Here is a 21,999-nt window from a genome sequence, read left to right as displayed (position 1 = left end):
ACTTCAGCCTGAGTGACAGAGTGAGACTGTCTCAAAAAAAAAAAGGTTTGATTTCCATTTCAATTTAAAATAAATTTACCTTATTTCCCTATTTTATTTATATCTGACATTAAAATCTTTATTATTTCTGATTAGAAAATTAATATTTTAGCTGGGTGCAGTGGCACACACCTGTAGTCGCAGCTAGTTGGGAGGCTGAGGCCAGAGGATCACTTGAGCCCCCAAGAGGCTGAGGCTGTAGTGAGCCGTGATCATGCCATTGCACTCCAACCTAGTGACAGTGCAAGACCCTGCCTCAAAAAAAAAAAGAAAAAGAAAAAAGAAGATTAATTCTTCTTTCAAAATCATTAAAAATGTGTAAGTTAGAAAGTAAAGTTTGCCATAATCTCTCCACCTTCTCCAACATAACTGCTGTTAACAATTTGAGTTACATTCCTCCAGACCTTCTTTATGAATATGCCAATATTAAAATATCTATTTAATAGATTTACTTAAAATGTACTTTTTTTTTTTTTTTTTTTTTTTTTTTTTGAGACGGAGTCTTGCTCTGTCAACCAGGCTAGATGCAGTGGCACGATCTTGGCTCACTGCAACCTCTGTCTCCCGGGTTCAAGTGATTCTCGTGCCTCAGCCTCCCAAGTAGCTGGGATTACAGGTGTGCACCACCATGCCCGGCTAATTTTTGTATTTTTAGTAGAGACGGGGTTTCACCGTGTTGGCCAGGCTGGTCTTGAACTCCTGACCTCAAGTGATCCACCCACCTCGGGCTCCCAAAGTGCTGGGATTACAGGCATGAGCCACTGCGCCCAGCCCAAAAAATATTCTTTTGTCATGGTTGCACACATGGATCTATTTAAGTCTTTTTATGAACTTTCATTCTATTTTATGGATGTTACGTAACTTGTTTAACAAGTGGCCTAGTGAAAGACATGTGTACTGTTTTCATTTTTTTCCCTCCATTTCAATCAATGCCACAAGGGACATTCTAGTGCTTCTATCTTTGCTCACCTGTATGAACGCAAGAGGAACTGCTGGGTCCAAGAACATTCTCCCCGTCATTTAATTCAGCACTACTTATTAACTTTAGAATTGCATCTGCTAGAAATCCACATGTAAATAAGGACAAAAGGCCTTTCACTGAAGCTTATGTCTGCTCATACTTTATAGAAATACCAGCGAAGGCGGAAGTACAGCCTGTCTGCCGTGTTTCATTCGGCCACCATGTTGCAAGATGTTGGTGAGGCCATTCAGTTTGAAGTCAGCATTGGGAACTATGGCAACAAATTTGACACCACCTGTAAACCTTTGGCGTCAACAACTCAATACAGCCGTGCTGTATTTGATGGTAAGATTGGCACTAACCGTTCTCTCCTCTGCACGTTTACAGTGGGTGCACCACGGGACTGGAAGCAAGCACTGTGTCTTCCCTCAGGCACTGTTCTCCCCATCCTATGGTTAGTGGAAAGGAAAAGGTTGAATGAGGAAGAGAGTATGGTTGGGGTTCAGGCACCTTAAAGACTGGCCAAACCCAAGACATTGCAGGTCCCACTGCCAGAGGCTGAACCCCAATGCCACCCTCTCCCTGCCGAGCTTTAACATTGGTTTTGCCATGTAAGACCCCACGGTAGCCACTTGCTAAGTACTGAGCTCCCCAAAGCAGCTTCTACCCCATACAAAGCCCCAGATCTTTCTTAGGTTGAGTAGTTGAAATGAATGGACTCTGGCTCAGATACTGGGAAATCATGCTTCTGATCTTCACTCTGTCACTCACCAGCCTGTGACCTTAACCGCATCACTGAATTCTAACCCTCAGTTTCTTTGTCTTCTCCGGAGTTGATGTGAGGATTAAATAGCTGTATTTGAACAAAAATGGGTGAGAAATGATCCCTGATTTTAAGGATCTTACATTCTACTCTATAAAATAAATCATAATAGAAAGTAAAGTATGAGAATTTCCAATAAAACTGTCAACAAATTGAGTAGTACAGAGAAGGGAGAGAGGAATACTGATCAAATTTCCCAACACTATTGCCAGAGTTTTAACTTAATTTTTGTACAATCAGTTTTAAAATATAAGACATCCTAGAAAATATCAGCTAATAATTCTTAATCGCGGTAAGGCTCTAGTACCAAACCCTATGTAGCCAGCTAAAGCTTTCAAAGAACAGGAAATTCTTTCCTTTTGCCCACTTCCAACAAAAACATTTATTTAGAATAACAATTTTTAGGGACTAACATGTTCAGTCTAGCTTCCTATGTTGTCTTTGTTTTCTGCTGCCACATTAGGAAACCATCTTTGATGTTCAGATGCATGGCCCTGAATCACTAAACGATCCTGAGATTGCTGTGCTCTGTCTACTAGGGTGTCTCAGAGAAAATTTCAGAACAGACTGAATGAAAAAGAGCTTCCTAGTCTTCAGTTGCTTCCTTGAGTCAAATTAAAGAACCAGATCACCTAAAGCTATTCCCTAAGCCTGTGGATTAATCAGCAGCTCAGTCTGCACATCTCTTTAATAAACATGCTGTCATTTTAAGTGTTCAGTGTTCACTGACCTCCAATGTTTTATACTAGGGAACTACTATTATTACTTGCCCTGGGCCCACACCAAGCCAGTTGTTACCCTGACTTCATACTGGGAGGATATTAGTCATCGCCTGGATGCGGTGAACACTCTCCTAGTTATGGCAGAACGACTGGTAAGTTTCTCTTTTTCTGCATTTCCTTTTCACCAAGCAGGGTGAATTAGGTATTAGGATGCAGGCCAGGCCACTATAACACAAAACAGTGCTCAATACAGTGATCAATAAGGTAAGAGCAATGTCTCTAGAAACAGTGGAGGTAGATGGTCCTAAGTTAGTATGGAGGTTCAGTGCTATTGGGGACCCAGGCTCTTACCTCCTGGTTACTCTGCCATCACTCAGTAGTTATCATTGTCTGCATGGTAGAGGCAACTCACTACTACATCTGCCCTCCAGCCTGAGGGGAGCGGTGGTAAACAGTGGGGAGAAGATGACATCAACCTTTCTCTTGAAGGGAAAGATGCAGAAGTCATACTCCTAATTTCTATTCACTTTCCACTGGCCAGAATCCAGTCATACAGCCACATGTGACTCCAAGGAAGGTGGAAAATGTAGTCTTATGCCTGGGCAGGCATATGCCCAGATAAAAATTTTCTTACTGTGGAAGAGGGGAGGATGAAAAAGGTAGGAGTATAGGGGTGGAATAGGAACTCATAGTTTCTGCCATAATTTTTGTATGGAGAATGGTTCATTCCAATAGCAATATAAAACTCTGAGAATTTTGCAGTGGAAATCTCCACTGCAGGAAGAGGTAGCTTAGAGGAACCAATGTCTGACACATTCCACTCTTGCTGCAGACTAGAGGAACTTCTTTTGTTTGGAGGTAGGGGATTTCCTTTGGTGCAAACTGCACATATATGATATCTGTGATTATCCGTCTAGTTGACATTGGTCAACTAGATTGGCGGGGAGAAGGGGGATATGTTTGGGATATTTCTAATTAAGCAAAAATATTAAGTTACTTGGCCAGGTGCAGTGGCTCAGCCAGTAATCCCAGCACTTTGGGAGACCAAGGTGGGCAGATCATTTGAGGTCAGGAGGCAGAGACCAGCCTGGTCAGCATGGTGAAACCCTATCTCTACTACAAATACAAAAGAAATTACCTGGGCGTGGTGATGTGAGCCTCTAATCCCAGCTACTAGGGAGGCTGAGACAGGGGAATCGCTTGAACCCAGGAGATGAAGGTTGCAGTGAGCCAAGATGGCGCCATTACACTCCAGCCTGGACAGAGTAAGACTCTGTCTAAAAATATATATATATACACCAAGTTACCCCTGTCAGGTAGTGATAAAATCCATCTGGCTTTGGTGTTTTTATTTCCAAATTTTGTTAATATTAATTTTTTAAAGATCTAATCTCTACCAGGGCTGGACCAAAACATATGGGGTTTTAGGAGTATACTTGATCTAAAACTCTATGGGAAAATGTGGAATATTTTACATTGTAAAGGCAATCTGGGAGGATAACTATAGGTTTAAATTGACTTAATCATAACTGTCCCTAAAATAAAGTTGTAGTTGATAGGCAATGTACATCTCAAAGGCATTGGTGGGGAATTAGTTGCACCTGTATTCTAACTGTGTTTGAGATGCTCTTCAGCAGTTTTCACCCTGGTTCTTCTTATCACCTCCCTCCACTGACCAAGCTGCCTAATGCGGACAGGATGGTGGCTTTCCCTTTCCCCTGATTGGGATTTTTGATACTCATGGTAGGCTCTTCTTCAGCTTCTCTGTTGGCAGGTGCTCAATGGGATAGAACCATATGTTCTGAGCTTATCTCGTACTTTCTCTGCCCCAGTCCGTAAATCACCATTTCTCCAAGCAACTGTTTCCTTTGAGTGGGGAATAGCATTTTAGAAACAGGATCTGGGTACTAGAGTGCTCACTACTACTGAAATATCATTGCTTCTAGGCCTTCTCAGCAAATGAATTTGCACACACACACACATCTATTTATTTCTATATCTATCAATATATTAAAAGCCATGACTTCATAAAGATACTTCCAATTCCAGTCCAGTACCACAAGGTTTATTCTAGTCCTCCGTGTTTCTGTATCTCTAACTTTCTTCTCCAGCAGTGAGAAATCTGGCTTTCGTTATCCTCAATATATTTGCTCATTGGTTCAATCCTAAAATCTGTAGGTAAACCACTGTGAAAAATAAGCCTACTAATTAGAGTTAAATGTTTATGGGTTTTGTTTTTGTTTTTGCCTTTTAACAAAAAGTACATGGTCAAAATACTGTGTTCCAAAAGTTACTTGGGTTAGTTTACTGTAATTATATTATTCATCTGAAATGGAATTAGGTCTGTTTTATTTCTGGTTATATTCCACTTTAAAGTTCCCTCTCCTATCTTTGCTGGTTTCATTTTATTTGTTTTTTGAATTTATAACAATATTTACGTGATTTCAAAGGTTAAAAGGTATAATGGCATAATAAACAATTATCAATTATTTCCTCTCTTTTCAAATTCTTCAGCAAACAAATATAGAGGCTCTAAAATCAGGGATACAAGGTAAAATTCCTGCAAACCAGCTGGCTGAATTGTGGCTGAAGCTGATAGATGAAGTTATAGAAGACACGAGGTACAGTGATCTTACACCTATCAGAATTTTTATCCAGGCTCTCCTCCCTGAAATTCTAAGACTGTAAAGCCTGAGGAATTGTTTCTAATGTTTGTCTAAGAAGTGATTTTGAATTATTCAAACCTCGTAAAAAGCCCTCACTGGGAGGAGTGCCTGAATCACCACCAGGAAAAGCTCCACTTTCTGATTTGGTGCCAGTTCTAAAGTAGCCTAGGGAGGCTGAGGCCCCACTCCCGGAAGCACGTCCCAGGCAGCCTCAGGCAAGGGATGGGGAGGGGAGGAAGAAGCAAGCCTGAGCCTCTGCTTCTCATCAACCCAAGGATGACCCCCACCTTGGAGAAGGGTGACTTCTGGCTTCTACCGAGAATGGGATCTGGGGGTGGAGCATTGATTTTGCCATTCAGAACAATATCTCTAATTCATAAACATATTTTTAGAAACTGCCTTTTTACTTGCTCTTTTACTGAATGCCTAATGAACATTGTGGCCAAGCCTCTGTTAGGCGAAACCAGTAGATTTGACTTGAACCAGCGGACCTTTCATAACCGATGAGGGGAAACAGCTCAGATCTTTTAGCATATGGAAATCAAAGGGGGAAGTGATTCGTTACAAACTCATTTTAAATATTGGTTAATAAAGCAGTGGACAGGGAAGTTCCGAAAGAAAAGCATATTGAATGCTTTCCACAAGCAAAAAGGCCTCTTTATTCCCCACGCTGGGCTAACGCCCTAAGTCACCCTGTCTTCTTGTGCCTCCTAGTGGTAAAGCCGGTAATTGAAACGCAACCCAAATCGAAGTACTGCTGGAGCGCTTGTTTAAATTCTGAACGTTAGAGCTGGGTCCTAAGGGATCATGTCCTTCAGTCTCCTCATCTTGTAAATGAGAAAACAGAGGCCCAAAGAGGTGAAATGACATATCTGATGCCCAGAGCTGGGTTTGACAACTCAGCCCCTCTTCCTGCCACATATTGCACAGTCAACTTCTATTTGTCCAAGGCCCCAAGTGTGACTTTTGAACTAACAGCTTCCAGATATCTTTTTGCCTCCAAGTCTCACTTTGGGGAATTAACCCTTCAAGTGCAATGCCATAGTTATTTAGGAAACCAAACAGAAACATGTGGTAATAACTTTCATGGGGAAAATGTCTGTGAATTTTAAGATTTACAGTCATCTATTTATACTTCTGATATGAGCTGTTTTTGAGGAATCAAATTGGAATCTTTTTAAACTTTATGTAACAGGAAATTCAGTGTTTGAGGGAAGTCATGCTAGGATTTTCTTCACTGAAGAAGCTGGGTGAAATTCAAGTGAGTGGAAATTCTAGGTAGGGACACTGTGAATAGAGCTTCCTGAACCTGGTGAAAACCTCACCCTGTGTCCCACCAGATGCCATGGTAAGAGGGAAGGCCTGGCAGCAGAAGGCTAATTCTGGCCCTAGCTCAGCCGTTCTCAGTAACCCTTGGGGTTCACTGATGATGAGAACACATCCAAGTTCTCATATTGAATGGACATTTGGCCTACACGGGTGGTTCATAAATCTTTCTGGAGTTCATGGGCCCCTTTGAGAATCTGATGAGATGATGATGATAAAGATGAAATGAGATGATGACGAGGATGGCAACATTATTTAGACTTTGCTACGCAACTGTTCTAAATGCTTTCCATATAGCAACTCATTTCCTTCTCACAACAGCCCTAAAAAGTATGTCCCACATTTGAAAATAGGTGGACAAGGAAGTAAGTGACTGGTCAAGACAATAGAACTAGTAAGGAATGGAGCCACTCTTAGTACCCAGGTTGTTGGCTCCAAAGCCTATGTATATCATTACATCACACTACGTGTTGACATAGATAGACACAGTTTTCTTTGTAAGTTCCAGAGTTTCACAGACCTTCTAAGACCCACCCACAGACTGCCTAGAGGCCCAGGATTCCCTAAGTTAAGTATGCTTTACCTACATGGTCTCTAACCTCCCTCCTCCTTCCATCATTTTGGGGGTGTGTAAAATGATTATAGGAAGCAGAAGAAGGGAAAGCCAGTTTCTCTCAGCTGCCACTGTTTCCATCTTCTTTCCAGTGACTCTTTGGGCCATAAGTTAAACCCTAAGGCCTAAAATAGCTTTTGGATTTTCATTTCCCTGTATTCTTTATGAACATTAAGAGACTGGCAGGTCTGCTCTGGCAACGCCAGATGCACTCAACTCCAGCGTAAACCAGGCAATGCTTGTAGATTCAGTTAGGAGGTCGATGTGGTTTGCAAGATGGACATCAAACATAAATGTATTTGACTGTTCTGAAGCCTAAAATTAGGTTATTCTTCAAATCCTCTCTTTCTTTTTTTCTTCCTTTTTCTAGATACACATTGCCTGTCACAGAAGGAAAAGCCAACGTCACAGTTCTCGATACTCAGATCCGAAAGCTGCGATTCAGGTTTCTCTCCCAGATACATGAGGCGGCTGTGAGGATGAGGTCGGAAGCCACAGATGTGAAGTCCACACTGGCAGAAATTGAGGACTGGCTTGATAAATTAATGCAGCTGACTGAAGAGGTAGGACTTTTAAACTACACGAACGTCACCTGATATGGGAGAAGGGCTCTACAAAGTGGCACCAAGAATAGGGTGGTGGAAAGAGAATCTACTACATTATCTTGGGTATTGAGCAGATCTGACAGATTGTAAAAATCCATGAGTAACTGGGTTGAGGATGCTAATGATGAATGTGATTGAAATCAGAGCAGGGCAATAATTTTGAGTTGGTGATCTTGGAAATGTCTTCAAAAGTGGACAAATCATTATCGTTTTCATGGTACTGTTGGAGAATATTTTGAATGATCTTTATAGTTCAGAGGATTAAAATATCAGCTTTGGCTGCGGTTGGGAAGACCTGAATTTGAACCTTGCTTCTACCATGTATAACATTGGGCAAGTTATTCAACCTCTCTGAGCCTCAGTTTCCCCATCTGTAAAATGGAGATAAACATAGCGCTTACTAGTTAGCTTTGTTGTGTGACGATTTTAAAAAGATGGTGGTTGTAAAAATGTCCATCAATGATAGACTGGATTAAGAAAATGTGGCACATATACACCATGGAATACTATGCAGCCATAAAAAGGATGAGTACATGTCCTTTGCAGGGATGTGGATGAAGCTGGAAACCATCATTCTCAGCAAACTATTACAAGGACAGAAAACCAAACACTGCATGTTCTCACTCATAGGTGGGAATTGATCAATGAAAACACTTGGACACAGGGCGAGGAACATCACACACTGGGGCCTGTCGGGGGGTGGGGACTGGGGGAGGGATAGCATTAAGAGAAATACCTAATGTAAATGATGAGTTGATGGGTGCAGCAAACCAACATGGCACATGTATACCTATGTAACAAACCTGCATGTTGTGCACATGTACCCTAGAACTTAAAGTATATATATGTGTGTGTATGTGTGTGTGTGTGTGTATATGTGTGTATATACACACACACATACTTTAAATTCTCTTCCTGTCTCTCAGAAATCAGAGAGTTAGGTAGGTAGTCATATTTGTGGGTAGAAATACACTTGAAAAAGCACACAGGATTATAGGTAATTTAATTCTCTACTTTGTATGCTTTGGTACTTTCACAGGGTTTTATAGTGGACTTAGGAGAAGCGATTTTTTATACCACTCTGTGCCAATAGGGACATTTGAATATCCAGTCCTGGAAGCTGGATTATCTCCTTTACAATCAGAAAAAAAGAGGTTTGAGAACAAAATTAATATTTCAGATTTGGCAAATATTGGATGGTGAGCCAGAGACCCTGTGTCCTGTAAAATATATGCAATTTATAACCCTTTGACTGCTGCTGGTGACTTTCTTCAAATGATGCTTGAGATAAGATGGAATCTTTTCTAAGATACCTCCCAGAGAAGAGTAGGAGGGGCTTTTGCTAGATGAAGCTGTGCCTCTGCTTCTCACCCTTCCCTTTGGCCTGCCTCCCAGCCCTGCAAACTCACAGTGTGGTCCTAGAAGATGGGAGCTCAGGAATTTGAGACAGAGCCCTAACCACAGCATTTCTTTGCTAAATGAGTCCCTGAGGATCCAGCCTGCAGGGTCTTCAGTCCCTCTCCATTTAGACTAACCATGGCTGTGCTTCCTCTTCCATCCAATCCTCATGACCAGCCACAGAACAGCATGCCTGACATCATCATCTGGATGATCCGGGGAGAGAAGAGACTGGCGTATGCACGAATTCCCGCACATCAGGTCTTATACTCCACCAGTGGTGAGAATGCATCTGGAAAATACTGTGGGAAAACCCAAACCATCTTTCTGAAGGTACATGTCTTCACTGTGTCACATGAAACACACTTAAATGCAAAAGCTGTATTCCTGAGAAGGGGCTGCTTTATGTCATTTGCTAATCATTGAACAGTGAGGGTGTTTGGGATCAATTCCAGCCCATTCTGGTCCCTCCCTCTGGGGTGATAATTCTGAGAGTGTGATCTGAGGTTGGCTGGCTTTCAATCAAGGACACCTCCTTAGATGTCTTTGTGACGTTAATATAAACATGGCATTGTGAATGCTTTGCTTTCTGGCATGAATATTTCACTTCTAATGTCTCATGCAAGGCAGTGCCTTTCTTCCTTTCATTCTAGTGAATGTTGGGTAAAGAAAGAGAAAGCGGTAGAGCTGGTCCATGGAATCTGTTGCTCTAACCAAATGAGCAATAGATTGAATCAATTTCAGTTTGATGAACCAATCAAAGTGAACATTTTTGACAATCGTAACTTTAGGGAAGATACTCTGAATATTTTTAGAGTCATAGACCCTCTTAAGTGCCTGACAAAAGCCACGGGCCGTCTCCTCCAGGGAAATGCACACTGCACGTGCAGCTAATATTCTGCATAGAATTTAGGAGCTTTATACAGCCCATAAGCCCATTCTGGGGCCCCGTATTAAGAACTCTGTGTGTGCATATGGGGAATCAAAGGTGAACCTAGGGCCAGAAACAAAGAAATCAGAATAGTTTCCATCCATATGTTTTGACATCTTCTCTCTGGCCAACCCCAACTGGAGTTCTTTGGATTTGGGACACAGAAATAACAATTAAGAAGAGAAAAGGCAGAGTCAGGAGAGTGTTCTCTTCAAATAAGGAGATTCTGCTAACTTTTAATAAATTTACTCATTGCTCTTTAATCAGGAGGGTGTAAATAGAATCAGAGTGATTATCTTCTTTCAAGTGTCTCTTGGTAGAATAAATTTTACTTAAGATAGAACCACAATTATAATTGACCTCAGCAGTGGGTGGAAGCAAACTGATTAATAAATAAAACTTCACAGGGGGTGGGAGAGGAGACAAAGGCACCTTCTCTGTGTTAGGTTTTAGAAGTTAGTGGATAAACAGCAAAATGCTTTTAAGAGAATGTTTTATATATTTATTGATTTTGTTAACACTCATTACACAGTTTAGGGAGCTGTTTAACTCGTGAGTTTTTCTGGTCTTGAGATCCCTTTATACTTTAGAAAAAAAAGATTGAAGACCCCAGAGAGCTTTGATTTATGTGGGTTATACCTATCAATATTTACTGTAATAGAAATCAAAACTGATAAATATTAAAAATATTTATTGATTTAACCATAATAATAACAAACCCATTACTAACATAAATTACTTCAATTATGTATTTAATTTAAAATGTTAACATAATTGTTAACATAAACTATGTATTTTTACAAAATACATTTTGTGTAGTAAATCAGAAAGCAGAGTGAGACTATTTTACATTTTTGCAAACTTCTTTAATGTCTTGCTGAACAGAAACGTAACTGGATTCTCTCATCTTATGCATTTAAGCTGATGGAATTAGTTATTTGGTTGAAGTATATGAAGAGGATCTGGCCTCACATAGATATGTAGTTGGAAAAGGGAGGAGTATTATAATAACCTTTTCAGATAATTATGAATATTCATCTTTGATATAACACCAAACTCAAGTGGTAGCTTTTAAAAAGGTTAATTGCAATGTGAAACCTGAAACCATATCAATGTATTTTTCATACTCAGCTACATTAAAGTTCTTGGTCTTTCTTGAACTTTGAATGACTCTTTTATTTATGCATGATTTTGTAACATAATGTACAATCATTTGGAAAATTCATGGAATTATGTAGATCACTGAGTTATGACACATTTTGTCAAACAATATTGAAAAAAATCACACTTTAAAATCACATTTGTTAATATCACTTATCAGAAAGTCTTTGTGTTTGGGAAGCTATCAAACTTACTGTTATAGATTCAAGTTTTCCAGCACTCTATTATTTTACTTGAAAGCTTGAATTTTGTCATCACCAACAAAAAAGAGTTCTTTTCCTTGGAGTGAGAGGCTCGCTTTATTTATGTTAAAAAAAAAAAAAAAAAAGCCTGCCCCATACTCAAATTGGAATAACCAAGTTATTCAATTGCACTTTTAAGTAAAAGTGATATTTGTCAATTGCAGTTTTAAGTAAAAGTGATATTTCATTTTTCAAAAATCTAGTTCAACTTACAACTCAAAAAATTGCACAAGAGCTTTTTCTCAAGACAACCATCATATGCCAATATGCAGCAGAAGTGCTTCGCGTCTACTTCCCATGTCGTCGCACAAAATATTAACAAGACATGTATTCAAGGGTCGAGATTTAATAAGATTGGTAATCTTGTCTGGGCACAGTGGTGCACGCCTGTCATCCCAGCACTTTGGGAGGCTGAGGTGGGCGGATCGTTTGAGTTCAGGACTTCAAGACCCGACCGGGCAACATGGCAGGACCCCCCGTCTCTACAAAAAATACAAAAATTAGCCAGGCATGGTGGCATGCATCTGCAATCCCAGCTACTCTGGCAGCTGGGGTGGGAGGATTGCTTGAGCCCGGGAGGTCAAGGGTGCAGTGAGCCGAGACTGAGCCACTGTACTCCAGCAACAGAGTGAGACTCTGTCTTAAAAAAAAATTAGTAATCTTTACTGCTTGATCAACAGAATCCTTTTATTTTTATGTTTTTGCACAGGGGAAAAGAAGGAAAAGATAATTCTTTTTTTTTTTTTTTTTTTTTTTTTTTTTGTTTGAGACGGAGTCTCGCTCTGTCGCCCAGGCTGGAGTGCAGTGGCGCGATTTCGGCTCACTGCAAGCTCCGCCTCCCGGGTTCACGCCATTCTCCTGCTTCAGCCTCCTGAGTAGCTGGGACTACAGGCGCCCGCCACCGCGCCCGGCTAATTTTTTTGTATTTGTTTTAGTAGAGACTGGGTTTCACCGTGTTAGCCAGGATGGTCTCGATCTCCTGACCTCGTGATCCGCCCGTCTCAGCCTCCCAAAGTGCTGGGATTACAGGCTTGAGCCACCGCGCCCGGCCAGGAAAAGATAATTCTTTAGTGAAACTGGAATTTTGGTTCTTTACTGAGATTGCAGTTATTATTACTATTACTTTTACTGTTACCACTAGGTCCAGTTTGGCAATCCTGCCTTGGTCCTGCTACAGTGCAGGAGTTTTTTCCACTGTTGCTTCTGCACCACCCATGCAAGTACCAATACAGTAAAGAAGATAAATACCATGTTAGTATTATTAGAAAAATCGTTTTGACCTTGTGGACCTCCTGAAAATGTCTCAGGGACCGGTAGGAATCTATGGATCACACTGTGAGATCTGCTGCTTTAATTGTGATTTTAATCTTTGCTGTAGGGTCATCTGGAAATGTTTTAACTGAAGCAAACATAAAATTAGACTGGTGAGAGCAGTGATTAGATGTTCGCTCTGCTTTTGGCTTTAACATAATGTCACAGTCCGTGCTGTGCCTAATGTAACATCACATGCTATTGTTCATCTCACAGTATCCACAGGAGAAAAACAATGGGCCAAAGGTGCCTGTGGAGCTGCGGGTGAACATCTGGCTAGGCTTAAGTGCTGTGGAGAAGAAGTTTAACAGCTTCGCAGAAGGAACTTTCACCGTCTTTGCTGAAATGGTACCTTTAATAATTCACTATCTTTTCTTCTTTGGTTGGGGGAGGGATACTTTTACTTTTCACCTTTATGGAAAACATTTACATACCAAAAACGACCACAGCCCTCCTTACCATCCCCTAAAATCCCATCCAAGGGATCTTAACCTAAGGGGATAAGAGAAGATGCTCTTGAGATTTTATTGTCAACATCGGAACACACCATGGTGATGAACACTTTTGTGCGATAATTCCAAGAGATGACTTAGATGACTTCCACTGCAATGCTCCCAGCAGTACTGAAAATGGGTGCCTTTCTAGCTCTCAAAACTAGAACTCTGTAATAATCTTATTGGTGCCTGATGCAGGAACACTAAATAGAGTACACAAACACACACACACACACACACACACACACCCAGGAGAGGGGTGTGTCCCAACCCAGGAGAGGGGACTCTTGAGATGTTCACATCTTGATAAGTTTACTTGGGGTAGAGGGTCTTAAAACCCCTGAAGACCCATTTCACACTTAAGGGAAGCCTCAGATAGGCTCGTCCAGGGGCAAAAAAAAAGCTGCCTGAATACTTCAAAAACAATAGAGATAATTTGTAAAACCTTCACTGAGCTTAAAATCCACCTAGTTAATGAAAAGTCTCATTACAATTAAACCAATGAAAACAATGTTCACAAACGTTTACAGCTAAAAGTAGAATTATTTTGATTTTTTTTTACTATTATTTTGATTTTTTTTTTACTATTTTTAACTCAAGTGCTTATTGACTTAAATTTACTAGATGTATTTGGTGGGTCTCTTCTGACAATTTTCAGATGAACACCGCTCTACACATAGGCCTTCATGCTCAAATCAACGAGGAGAAGACTGTCATCATTTTAGCTAATCTAGAAATCTGTTCCTGCTACCCACTGCTATGCCTGGCAGCTGGTTCAGGACTGTGGCTCTGATCTGCTTGCTGGGCAAGACAACCCATGACCATCTTTTATTTTTACTTTTTATTAATTCAACAGTTCCTGGCACATAATAGGTCCCAATGCGTGTTTATTGAATGAATAAATAAATGATGACAATTTATCCTACTGTCCACCCAATCATTCATTCCTCCATCCATCCATCTGTCCATCGAAGCTTTTAGGGAGTGGTGGCTTCATGCCAGGCACTGAGCCAGGTAGCCAGCTGCTGAAGATGATGAAGAAGCCAAGCCTTGTCCTCAAGGATCTCACAGTCTATTGCAATGATTGCAAAACTGGGTATCTTGTTAAGCATGCAGACTCCAGGGGCACCCTGGGGATTCTGATTCTGTAGCTTAGGTTAGGGATTAGCACCAGTGGTGATTCCAACATGGGGCGACAGTGGGGACCACTTTAAGAAATAGTGGAATGTGTGGGAAACACACAAGCCCTCGCACTCAGGCTTGGAAGTGCTAGTGAAGATAGAAGGTGTGCTGGAGGCCACGAGGGAGGCCCTGAGTGGAGGATGTTGATGTCCACCCAGCCGGATAGGGTGGAGTAGGGGCTTCATGGCATATATAAGGAGAGGCTCATTCCTGCCTTCCTGTAGGATTTCTTGGCATCCACCTGCCCTCCAGCTCTGAGGCTGGGTCTAAACCTGGAGAAAGCAGCCCTGAGCAATGATCGACCAGCCCAGGCCTTCCTTCCACTCTTTCCCATTTTCGGATCCTTCCCTGCATAGAGTGAAGCCTGAGTTTCAACTCATGTAGAGAGATGATCACCCATTTCTGTTGTTCTGTGTGACTCACCTGTGAGTACAAGCAGAGGCACATTAATAATAATAATGGAAATTTTACTGGCTCTTGCCTTCATGTGCTAATACTAGCATTTAATTTTCTACAAAATTTCCTCCCGAGATTTCTGGGAGTCTTTGAGGTGCTTCACTTGTGCTTGCTCATGAGTACTTTTTTCTTACTGTCCTGCCCTAGTCCTGCTGACTAAAGCCACAGCGCTCAAAGCCTCTTGAGGCTCCCATCTCCACTGCTGCTGATACCCTCTTGTCCATGCCAAAGTCTTTGCCTGGATTTTGCTAAAGCTATGCTGGCTTCCAAGCAGAACAGCAGGAAGGTCTTGTTCTCCATTCTGTGTCCATGTCATGTGACCCCAAGCCTTAAGGTCCCTTAGGATAACAGTTCCTCTACTTTCTGCCCGAAGCACATCTCCCCTCCAGGCTGAGAGCCAGTATCTGAGATAGGCACTATTGTGTCCTCTTGATTCCAATTTCCTAATCAGGCCCCCACTCAAATCTCCTCCTTTCTCCTTCAACCAAAAACTTTCCTATGGTTTATGCAAATCATCTCAGTGGATTCATCAGCAGACAGTTGGAAATTCTAGTCTGGATCCAAATAGGGACACCCACCACACTGGCAAATCTCTACCCTCTCCATGGTTGCCATGATGAAGAGCAGACCATCCTACATTTATAGATTCTAACTTGGAGAGGAATGCCTTAGAAGCCAGAGGTGCCATTGCCATTCAGTCTGCTTCCCAGAGAGGCCCTGGTCTCCTTGCCACACTCCAGATGGAATTAAGGCTCAACTTTTAGGTCCAATAAGGGCTGGGTACTAAAGGACCTTCATGTTTCAGATGGGTGTTTTGGTGGACTGCTTGGGAAATGGCAACATTAATTGTATATTGTTTCTACAGGGAAATGTGCCCCGAGTTCTCAGCAGTAGACTTACAAATAAATTTTATAAAATCTGCTCGTTCATAAGCTGAGGACTTTCATAGGTATTTAAGAGATAAGGTTCGCAGAACTATCTTGAGCCATTCAAAATTATAATAGAAACAATTAGGATGCTATATCGCTATTTAAAAAGCACGTTCACAATCATTTGCTCGTTTAAACTCCGAACAACTCTATAGGAGAGGTAGCATTATCCTCAGTTTTCAGATGAGAACACTGAGTCTTAGAAAGGTGAATGATTTATCCAAAGTTGCATAATCAGTAACAGCTCACGTTAGGTCCATACCTTCTGAGCATAAAGCTTTATTCTGTTTTCTGTGGTTGTCTAGCCTAAGTTCTCGATTAACTTGAAAATGTGTGTGCTAGCTTTATTTTTTGCTCTCTGATGGCGTTTCTCCAATTTTATCTCTTTTTTAATAGTATGAAAATCAAGCTCTTATGTTTGGAAAATGGGGCACTTCTGGATTAGTAGGACGTCATAAGTTTTCTGATGTCACAGGAAAAATAAAACTCAAGAGGGAATTTTTTCTGCCTCCAAAAGGCTGGGAATGGGAAGGAGAGTGGATAGTTGATCCTGAAAGAAGGTAAGTTGTCCATTTTCTGAGTAAAAAGGATAGCAATGAGATCTTTCTCTAGAAATTGCTAAATATATTATATCTCCATCATCATTCTTGATAATATTTGTGTAACACCCACTGAGCAAAACTAAGTCCATTGAAATTTATAGAAAGTTGAAAGATGTTCCACCATAAGACAGGCAAATATAAAAAGCACCTGGTAACTAACATTTTGAGAACTTATTATGCTTGACTGTGTCAGGCAGTATGCTGGGCACTGGCATCATCTTATTTAATCTTTACTACAGCCCTACAAGGGAGGCAGTGGCAAGAAGGATCTGAGATTTGACGCTACTTGCAAGCAAACAAGGTCTCCCGTGACAGTTTCACAGATGCCGGCACATGACTCCTGGGTTAGAATAAAAGAACTTTATTGCCCACAGCAATAGCAATGCCAGAGTATCAATATTTGCTCGACTTCTTCATGCCCCAATTCCCACAGAGTAACATGAAGAGGGCCAGATGACACTTGTACACACAGTGGATTGAGTTATATGAGAGAACTCTAAGCTTAGGGGACTTGAATTTTTTATAATGGGCAGTAAGCAGGCTGGCCCTTTGCTGTGCAGAGAGACACTATCTCAGTGTTCCGCATATCAACATCTTTGAGAAGATAGCCCATAACAAAGGTAGTCGGTGCCTGAGCCTGCAAGATGCGCAGAAACACAAGAGACTCGCAGAGAATTATCTCCCAACAAGTAGTAGTAGTATCTCCACTTTGCAAATGAGGAAACTGAGATCTAGAGAGATTAAATAACTTGTCCAAAGGCACATAGCTTGCCAATGATATAGTTAGGGCTAGAATCCAAGTCTAGCTTGGGCACCAAAACCACTACTCAACTATTATGCTAGAACGTCTGCAAGAAGCAGTAGGAAGTACACTGTAAGTGGATGAATTCCATATATGTGAACTACATCTCAAAAGCTGTTATTAAAAAGAAAGAAAACAGACAGTAGAAGGTGGTAACGATGGTTCCCTTGGAGTCTGGGGGACACTGTAGCCTGTTTTCTAAATGCTGCCAAGAACATTAGAACCAGCATTCCCTCTTCTTGCCATCTTATGACAGCATCCTTGATTTGGGAGGGAAGAAGCTTGTGAAGTTGAATTTTAAAGGCCTCTAACTAGAGTTTGGTCTCTCTGTTGTTCATTTCCTGTGATTGCATAGGCATTAGGGAGGGAGGGAGGGAAGCGAAAATACTGCTCCCTTAAGACTCAAACATGCTTGCTTGCTTGTGACTGCTTTCAATTCAGGCAGCTTGCTCTGGGTGGAGTTGGGGGAGATTAGTGAGGGGAGGGAAAATGGGGTTTGAATTGGCTGGAAGGAAGGAAGGTTAGTGAGGACAGGGAAAGGATAGGGAAATTGTGACAGAAAAAGCAGAAGGTCAAAGCATGTCAGGGCTGGATGGAATCCTAGAGGCAGCAGCCAGGGCTTTTACTCTCCTTTTTTGAGGCCCGGAGAAGTGATGCCCAATTTATATAAATGATTGGGACTATTTGCTTTTTGATTCCTTTCCTGTGCTGGATTCTAGGGGAGAATACAGCAGAGAAAAGATGCAGAAACAATGAAGGAAAAAACCCCTCATTTGAGTAGGTTACCTGGCAGAAGACTTGAGTCAAAGTTGGAACCTCTGTAACTTTCCTCTGTGGGTTGTCCAAAGAATTCCAAATCCAAGAGGAAAATTAACATGGCAGAGAGTCCGTATGGATTTCCCAAACGCCCAAATGGAGTTTGGAGTCTTAAATGACCTGGTTTGGCTGTCTACCTAGGAACTCTCCAAAAAACTTAAACTCCTCCCTTCAGTTTGTGTTAGCAAGCCGCATTTGGCTTCATGAGACTGTCTCCACTCGGTTTTAAAAAATAGCGGGGACAGCTCCCTTTTCTTTTGAACTGTTAGCCAAGAGTTTCATTGAGAAAAAGCTGAGCAGCCCCGAACTGAAACAGAAACATGGAAAGCTCTGTCTGTGGTCTCTGTAAGAAGCTGCCCACAGTACTGTTTTCCCAGACTCCATCCTCATTACTGAGAAGGAGCAACCTTGCTAATTTGAGGAGGTCTCTATGATTTAGGTCACATTGTTCCAGCAGGCCCTTTCTTCAAAGGAATGTCAAAAGCGATTAGTACAAAGAGGAATTTGGAGTCAGAACCAACAGGGGTAAAGTGAGGAGGGAAGTGGTACCACTCCCAGGGTGTAGATGCTTCCTGAGTGTTGGCAATCGCGGAGGCTGCCAGTTACCCGGTCTCCTTGGGTAACTCGAGCCCTGCCCGCCCCGTAGCTTGCTGACTGAAGCAGATGCGGGTCACACGGAGTTCACTGATGAAGTCTATCAGAACGAGAGCCGCTACCCGGGGGGAGATTGGAAGCCGGCCGAGGACACCTACACGGATGCGGTGAGTGGCCTGCTCTGGAGAGAAACTCTCACCTGTCACCTCTGATCGCCATCTGCGGGTAACCCAGCAGCCACTTGGCTTGGGCTTTACCCTGTCCTCTGCTCCATCTTATGTTCTGAAGAGTCTTCCACTTACAGCTTAAGCCACACAAGTGCCACAAGAAGTATTTTCTTTAGAAAAGAAATGAGGCCTATTTAACTAGATGTTGAAACATGATATAGTTTGGATTGTGCAAATTTTTTAGGTACATTTTTATTATTATCTAACTAGAGTTTTGTTGTTGTTGTTTGAGGGTTTTTTGAGATGGGCTCTTTCTGTTTCCCAGGCTGGAGCATAGTGGTGCGATCATAGCTCACTCTAACGCCAAATTCATGGGCTCAAGCAGTCCTCCTGCCTCAGCCTCCCCGGTAGCTGGCACTACAGGGACATGCCACCATGCCGGAATAACTTTTTATTTTTTTGTAGAAATGGGTTCTTATTATGTTGCCCATGCGGGTCTTGAACTTCTGGCTTCAAGCAATCCTCCAGCCTCAGCTTCACAAAGTGCTGGGATTACAGGCATGAGACACCAAGCTTGGCCTAGTTTTTAATATTGTAACAAATGAAATGTTTCTGTCTTTAAAAAAATCCAAGCAGCCTTAAAGGAAATCAAAAGTAATTCTTCTCCCCAATCCATATTCCACTCCCCGAAGATAACCACTGATGTCTGTTTTCTGTTCATAAACAAGTATATAACTTCCTTTTTCCCTGCCTAAATAGAATTGTGTTGTACACACAGTTTCATAGCTTGTATTTTTCACATAATAATGTATCTTGGACATTTTTTGTATCAATGCATATAGATCTATGAGCTTTTAAAAAATGGCTGCAGAACGTTTTATTATATGTACCTACTCTAATTCATTTAATCCCCTCTTTCTGGGCATTTAGGTGCTTTTGGTTTTGAGTCGTTGGTTTTTATAAGCAATGTAACAGTGAACATCCTTAAACATACATTTTTGTATGTTTATGGAAGTTTATCTGTAGGGAAGATCCTTGCATTTGGTCTAGGTTTCAATGCATATAAAATTTTGCTAAAATTTTATAACCTTCAAAAAGGTTTTATAAATTCATATTTTCAACAAAAATATGAGAAGCCTGTTTGCCTAAACATTCACCATCCATCCCACTTTATAACATTTGCCACATATTATAAGTGGTATCCTGTTGTTATTTCAATTTTCACTCTCTTAAAGTGAAGCTGAGTATTTTTTCATGTTTATGGGCCACCTTTTTTTCCTTCGCTTCGGAATTTTCTTTTCATAACTGTCTTCAGTTTTATGCAAACTTAAGTCAATATTTCACATAAATTTTGCTCAATTGTGTATGATTAACATGATGAACCTCCAGTAGCATTTCCCTGTACTCAAAAACATGTGTCTGCCAGGTGTGATGGCTCACATCTGTAATCCCAGCACTTTGGGAGGCTGAGGTGGGTGGATCACTGAAAGTCGGGAGTTTGAGACCAGCCTGGCCAACATAATGAAACCCCATCTATACTAAAAATACAAAAAGTAGCCAGGTGTGGTGGTGGGTGCCTGTAATCCCAGCTACTTGGGAGGCTGAGGTGGGAGGATCGCTTGAACCTGGGAAGGGAGGTTGCAGTGACTCGAGATCGCGCCACTGCACTCCAGCCTGTGTGACAGAGAAAAACTCTGTCTCAAAAAACAAAAACAAAACAAAACAAAAAAAAAAAAAAACAGGGCCAGGCGCGGTGGCTCACGCCTGTAATCCCAGCACTTTGGGAGGCCTAGGTGGGTGGATCACGAGGTCAGGAGATCGAGACCATCCTGGCTAACATGGTGAAACCCCGTCTCTACTAAAAATACAAAAAATTAGCTGGGCATGGTGGCGGGCACCTGTAGTCCCAGCTACTCGGGAGGCTGAGGGAGGAGAATGGCGTGAACACAGGAGGCAGAGCTTGCAGTGAGCTGAGTTCGTACCACTGCACTCCAGCTTGGGTGACAGAGCGAGACTCCGTCTCAAAAACAAAAAACAAGAAACCAAAACAGGCCAGGTGCAGTGGCTTACACCTGTAATCCCAGCACTTTGGGAGGCTGAGGTGGGCAGATCATGAGGTCAGGAGTTCAAGACCATCCTGGCTAACATGGTGAAACCCCGTCTCCACTAAAAATACAAAAATTAGCCACGCATGGTGGTGGGCGCTTGTAATCCCAGCTACTCAAGAGGTCGAGGCAGGAGAATTGCTTGAACCCGGGAGGCGGAGGTTGCAGTGAGCCGAGATTATGCCACTGCACTCCAGCCTGGGCAACAGAGCGAGACTCCATCTCAAAACAAGCAACCAACCAACCATGTGTCTTTAATGTTTTACCCATTCTCTGATGGATTCTTTCCCATGTAACCCCTCATAAGGAGAGTTGCACCATTTCATAATATTAAGTTGAACCATGAGAAATTGCTGAGATTCAACCACTTTAACCTACAAAAACAGCAATTTCACGTGATTGAACCTAATACTATTTCCTAATAGTAAAAACAAAAGATAGTTTAAACTAATTACTATTTAGTAATTGTGAATAAATAAAGATTAGAGATTTTTCTGAGTGAAATGGATCTCTAAGATGGTATCTAAGTAAAGGTGTGAATGCCATAGTTAAGTGAGGAACTGTATCGGACCCTTTGCATCTGACTGACATTATGGCTTACCTCTCTTCTTTGTTTTTATTTTTGTTTTGTAAGAACGGCGACAAAGCAGCATCGCCCAGCGAGTTGACTTGTCCTCCAGGTTGGGAGTGGGAAGATGATGCATGGTCTTATGACATAAATAGAGCGGTGGATGAGAAAGGTAAAATTGTACATCTGTGACCTGATCAGGGCTCTGCAGCAGGGCCTTGGTTAATCAGGGTAAAGGTTGCTTGGGAGAGAGGGGCCTCACTTTGGTCTACGGCAGGGGTCCCCAGCTCCCTGGGCCACAGACCGGTACCAGTTCATGGCCTGTTAGGAACAGGGCCGCACAGCAGGAGGTGAGTGGCAGGCAAGGGAGCCTTACCATCTGAGCTCCGCCTCCTGTCAGATATGCAGCGGCATTAGATTCTCCTAAGAGTGCGAACTCTATTGTGAACCGCACGTGACAGGGGTCTAGTGCGTGCTCCTTGTGGG

The 21,999-nt window shown here is 41.9% G+C and overlaps 1 protein-coding gene across 2 annotated transcripts in view; it reads left to right on the top strand.

Annotated features, from left to right (window-relative positions):
* The window catches only part of MYOF (myoferlin), a 171,805-nt gene that overhangs the window by 95,648 nt on the left and 54,158 nt on the right, over positions 1-21,999 (top strand). For both annotated transcript variants that reach the window (XM_038009266.2, XM_007963586.3), the window contains exons 20-28: positions 1,168-1,345; positions 2,573-2,697; positions 5,060-5,166; positions 7,521-7,713; positions 9,331-9,486; positions 13,015-13,146; positions 16,256-16,419; positions 18,726-18,840; positions 21,580-21,685. In XM_038009266.2, the coding sequence (XP_037865194.2) occupies positions 1,168-1,345; positions 2,573-2,697; positions 5,060-5,166; positions 7,521-7,713; positions 9,331-9,486; positions 13,015-13,146; positions 16,256-16,419; positions 18,726-18,840; positions 21,580-21,685 (1,276 nt within the window). The remainder of the gene's footprint in view (positions 1-1,167; positions 1,346-2,572; positions 2,698-5,059; positions 5,167-7,520; positions 7,714-9,330; positions 9,487-13,014; positions 13,147-16,255; positions 16,420-18,725; positions 18,841-21,579; positions 21,686-21,999) is intronic.

The sequence above is a fragment of the Chlorocebus sabaeus genome, chromosome 9 (genome assembly GCF_047675955.1).
Source record: "Chlorocebus sabaeus isolate Y175 chromosome 9, mChlSab1.0.hap1, whole genome shotgun sequence".
Lineage (NCBI taxonomy): Eukaryota > Metazoa > Chordata > Mammalia > Primates > Cercopithecidae > Chlorocebus > Chlorocebus sabaeus.
The sequence above is the reverse complement of the archived record's forward strand: the minus strand, read 5'-3'. Positions and strand labels throughout refer to the sequence as shown.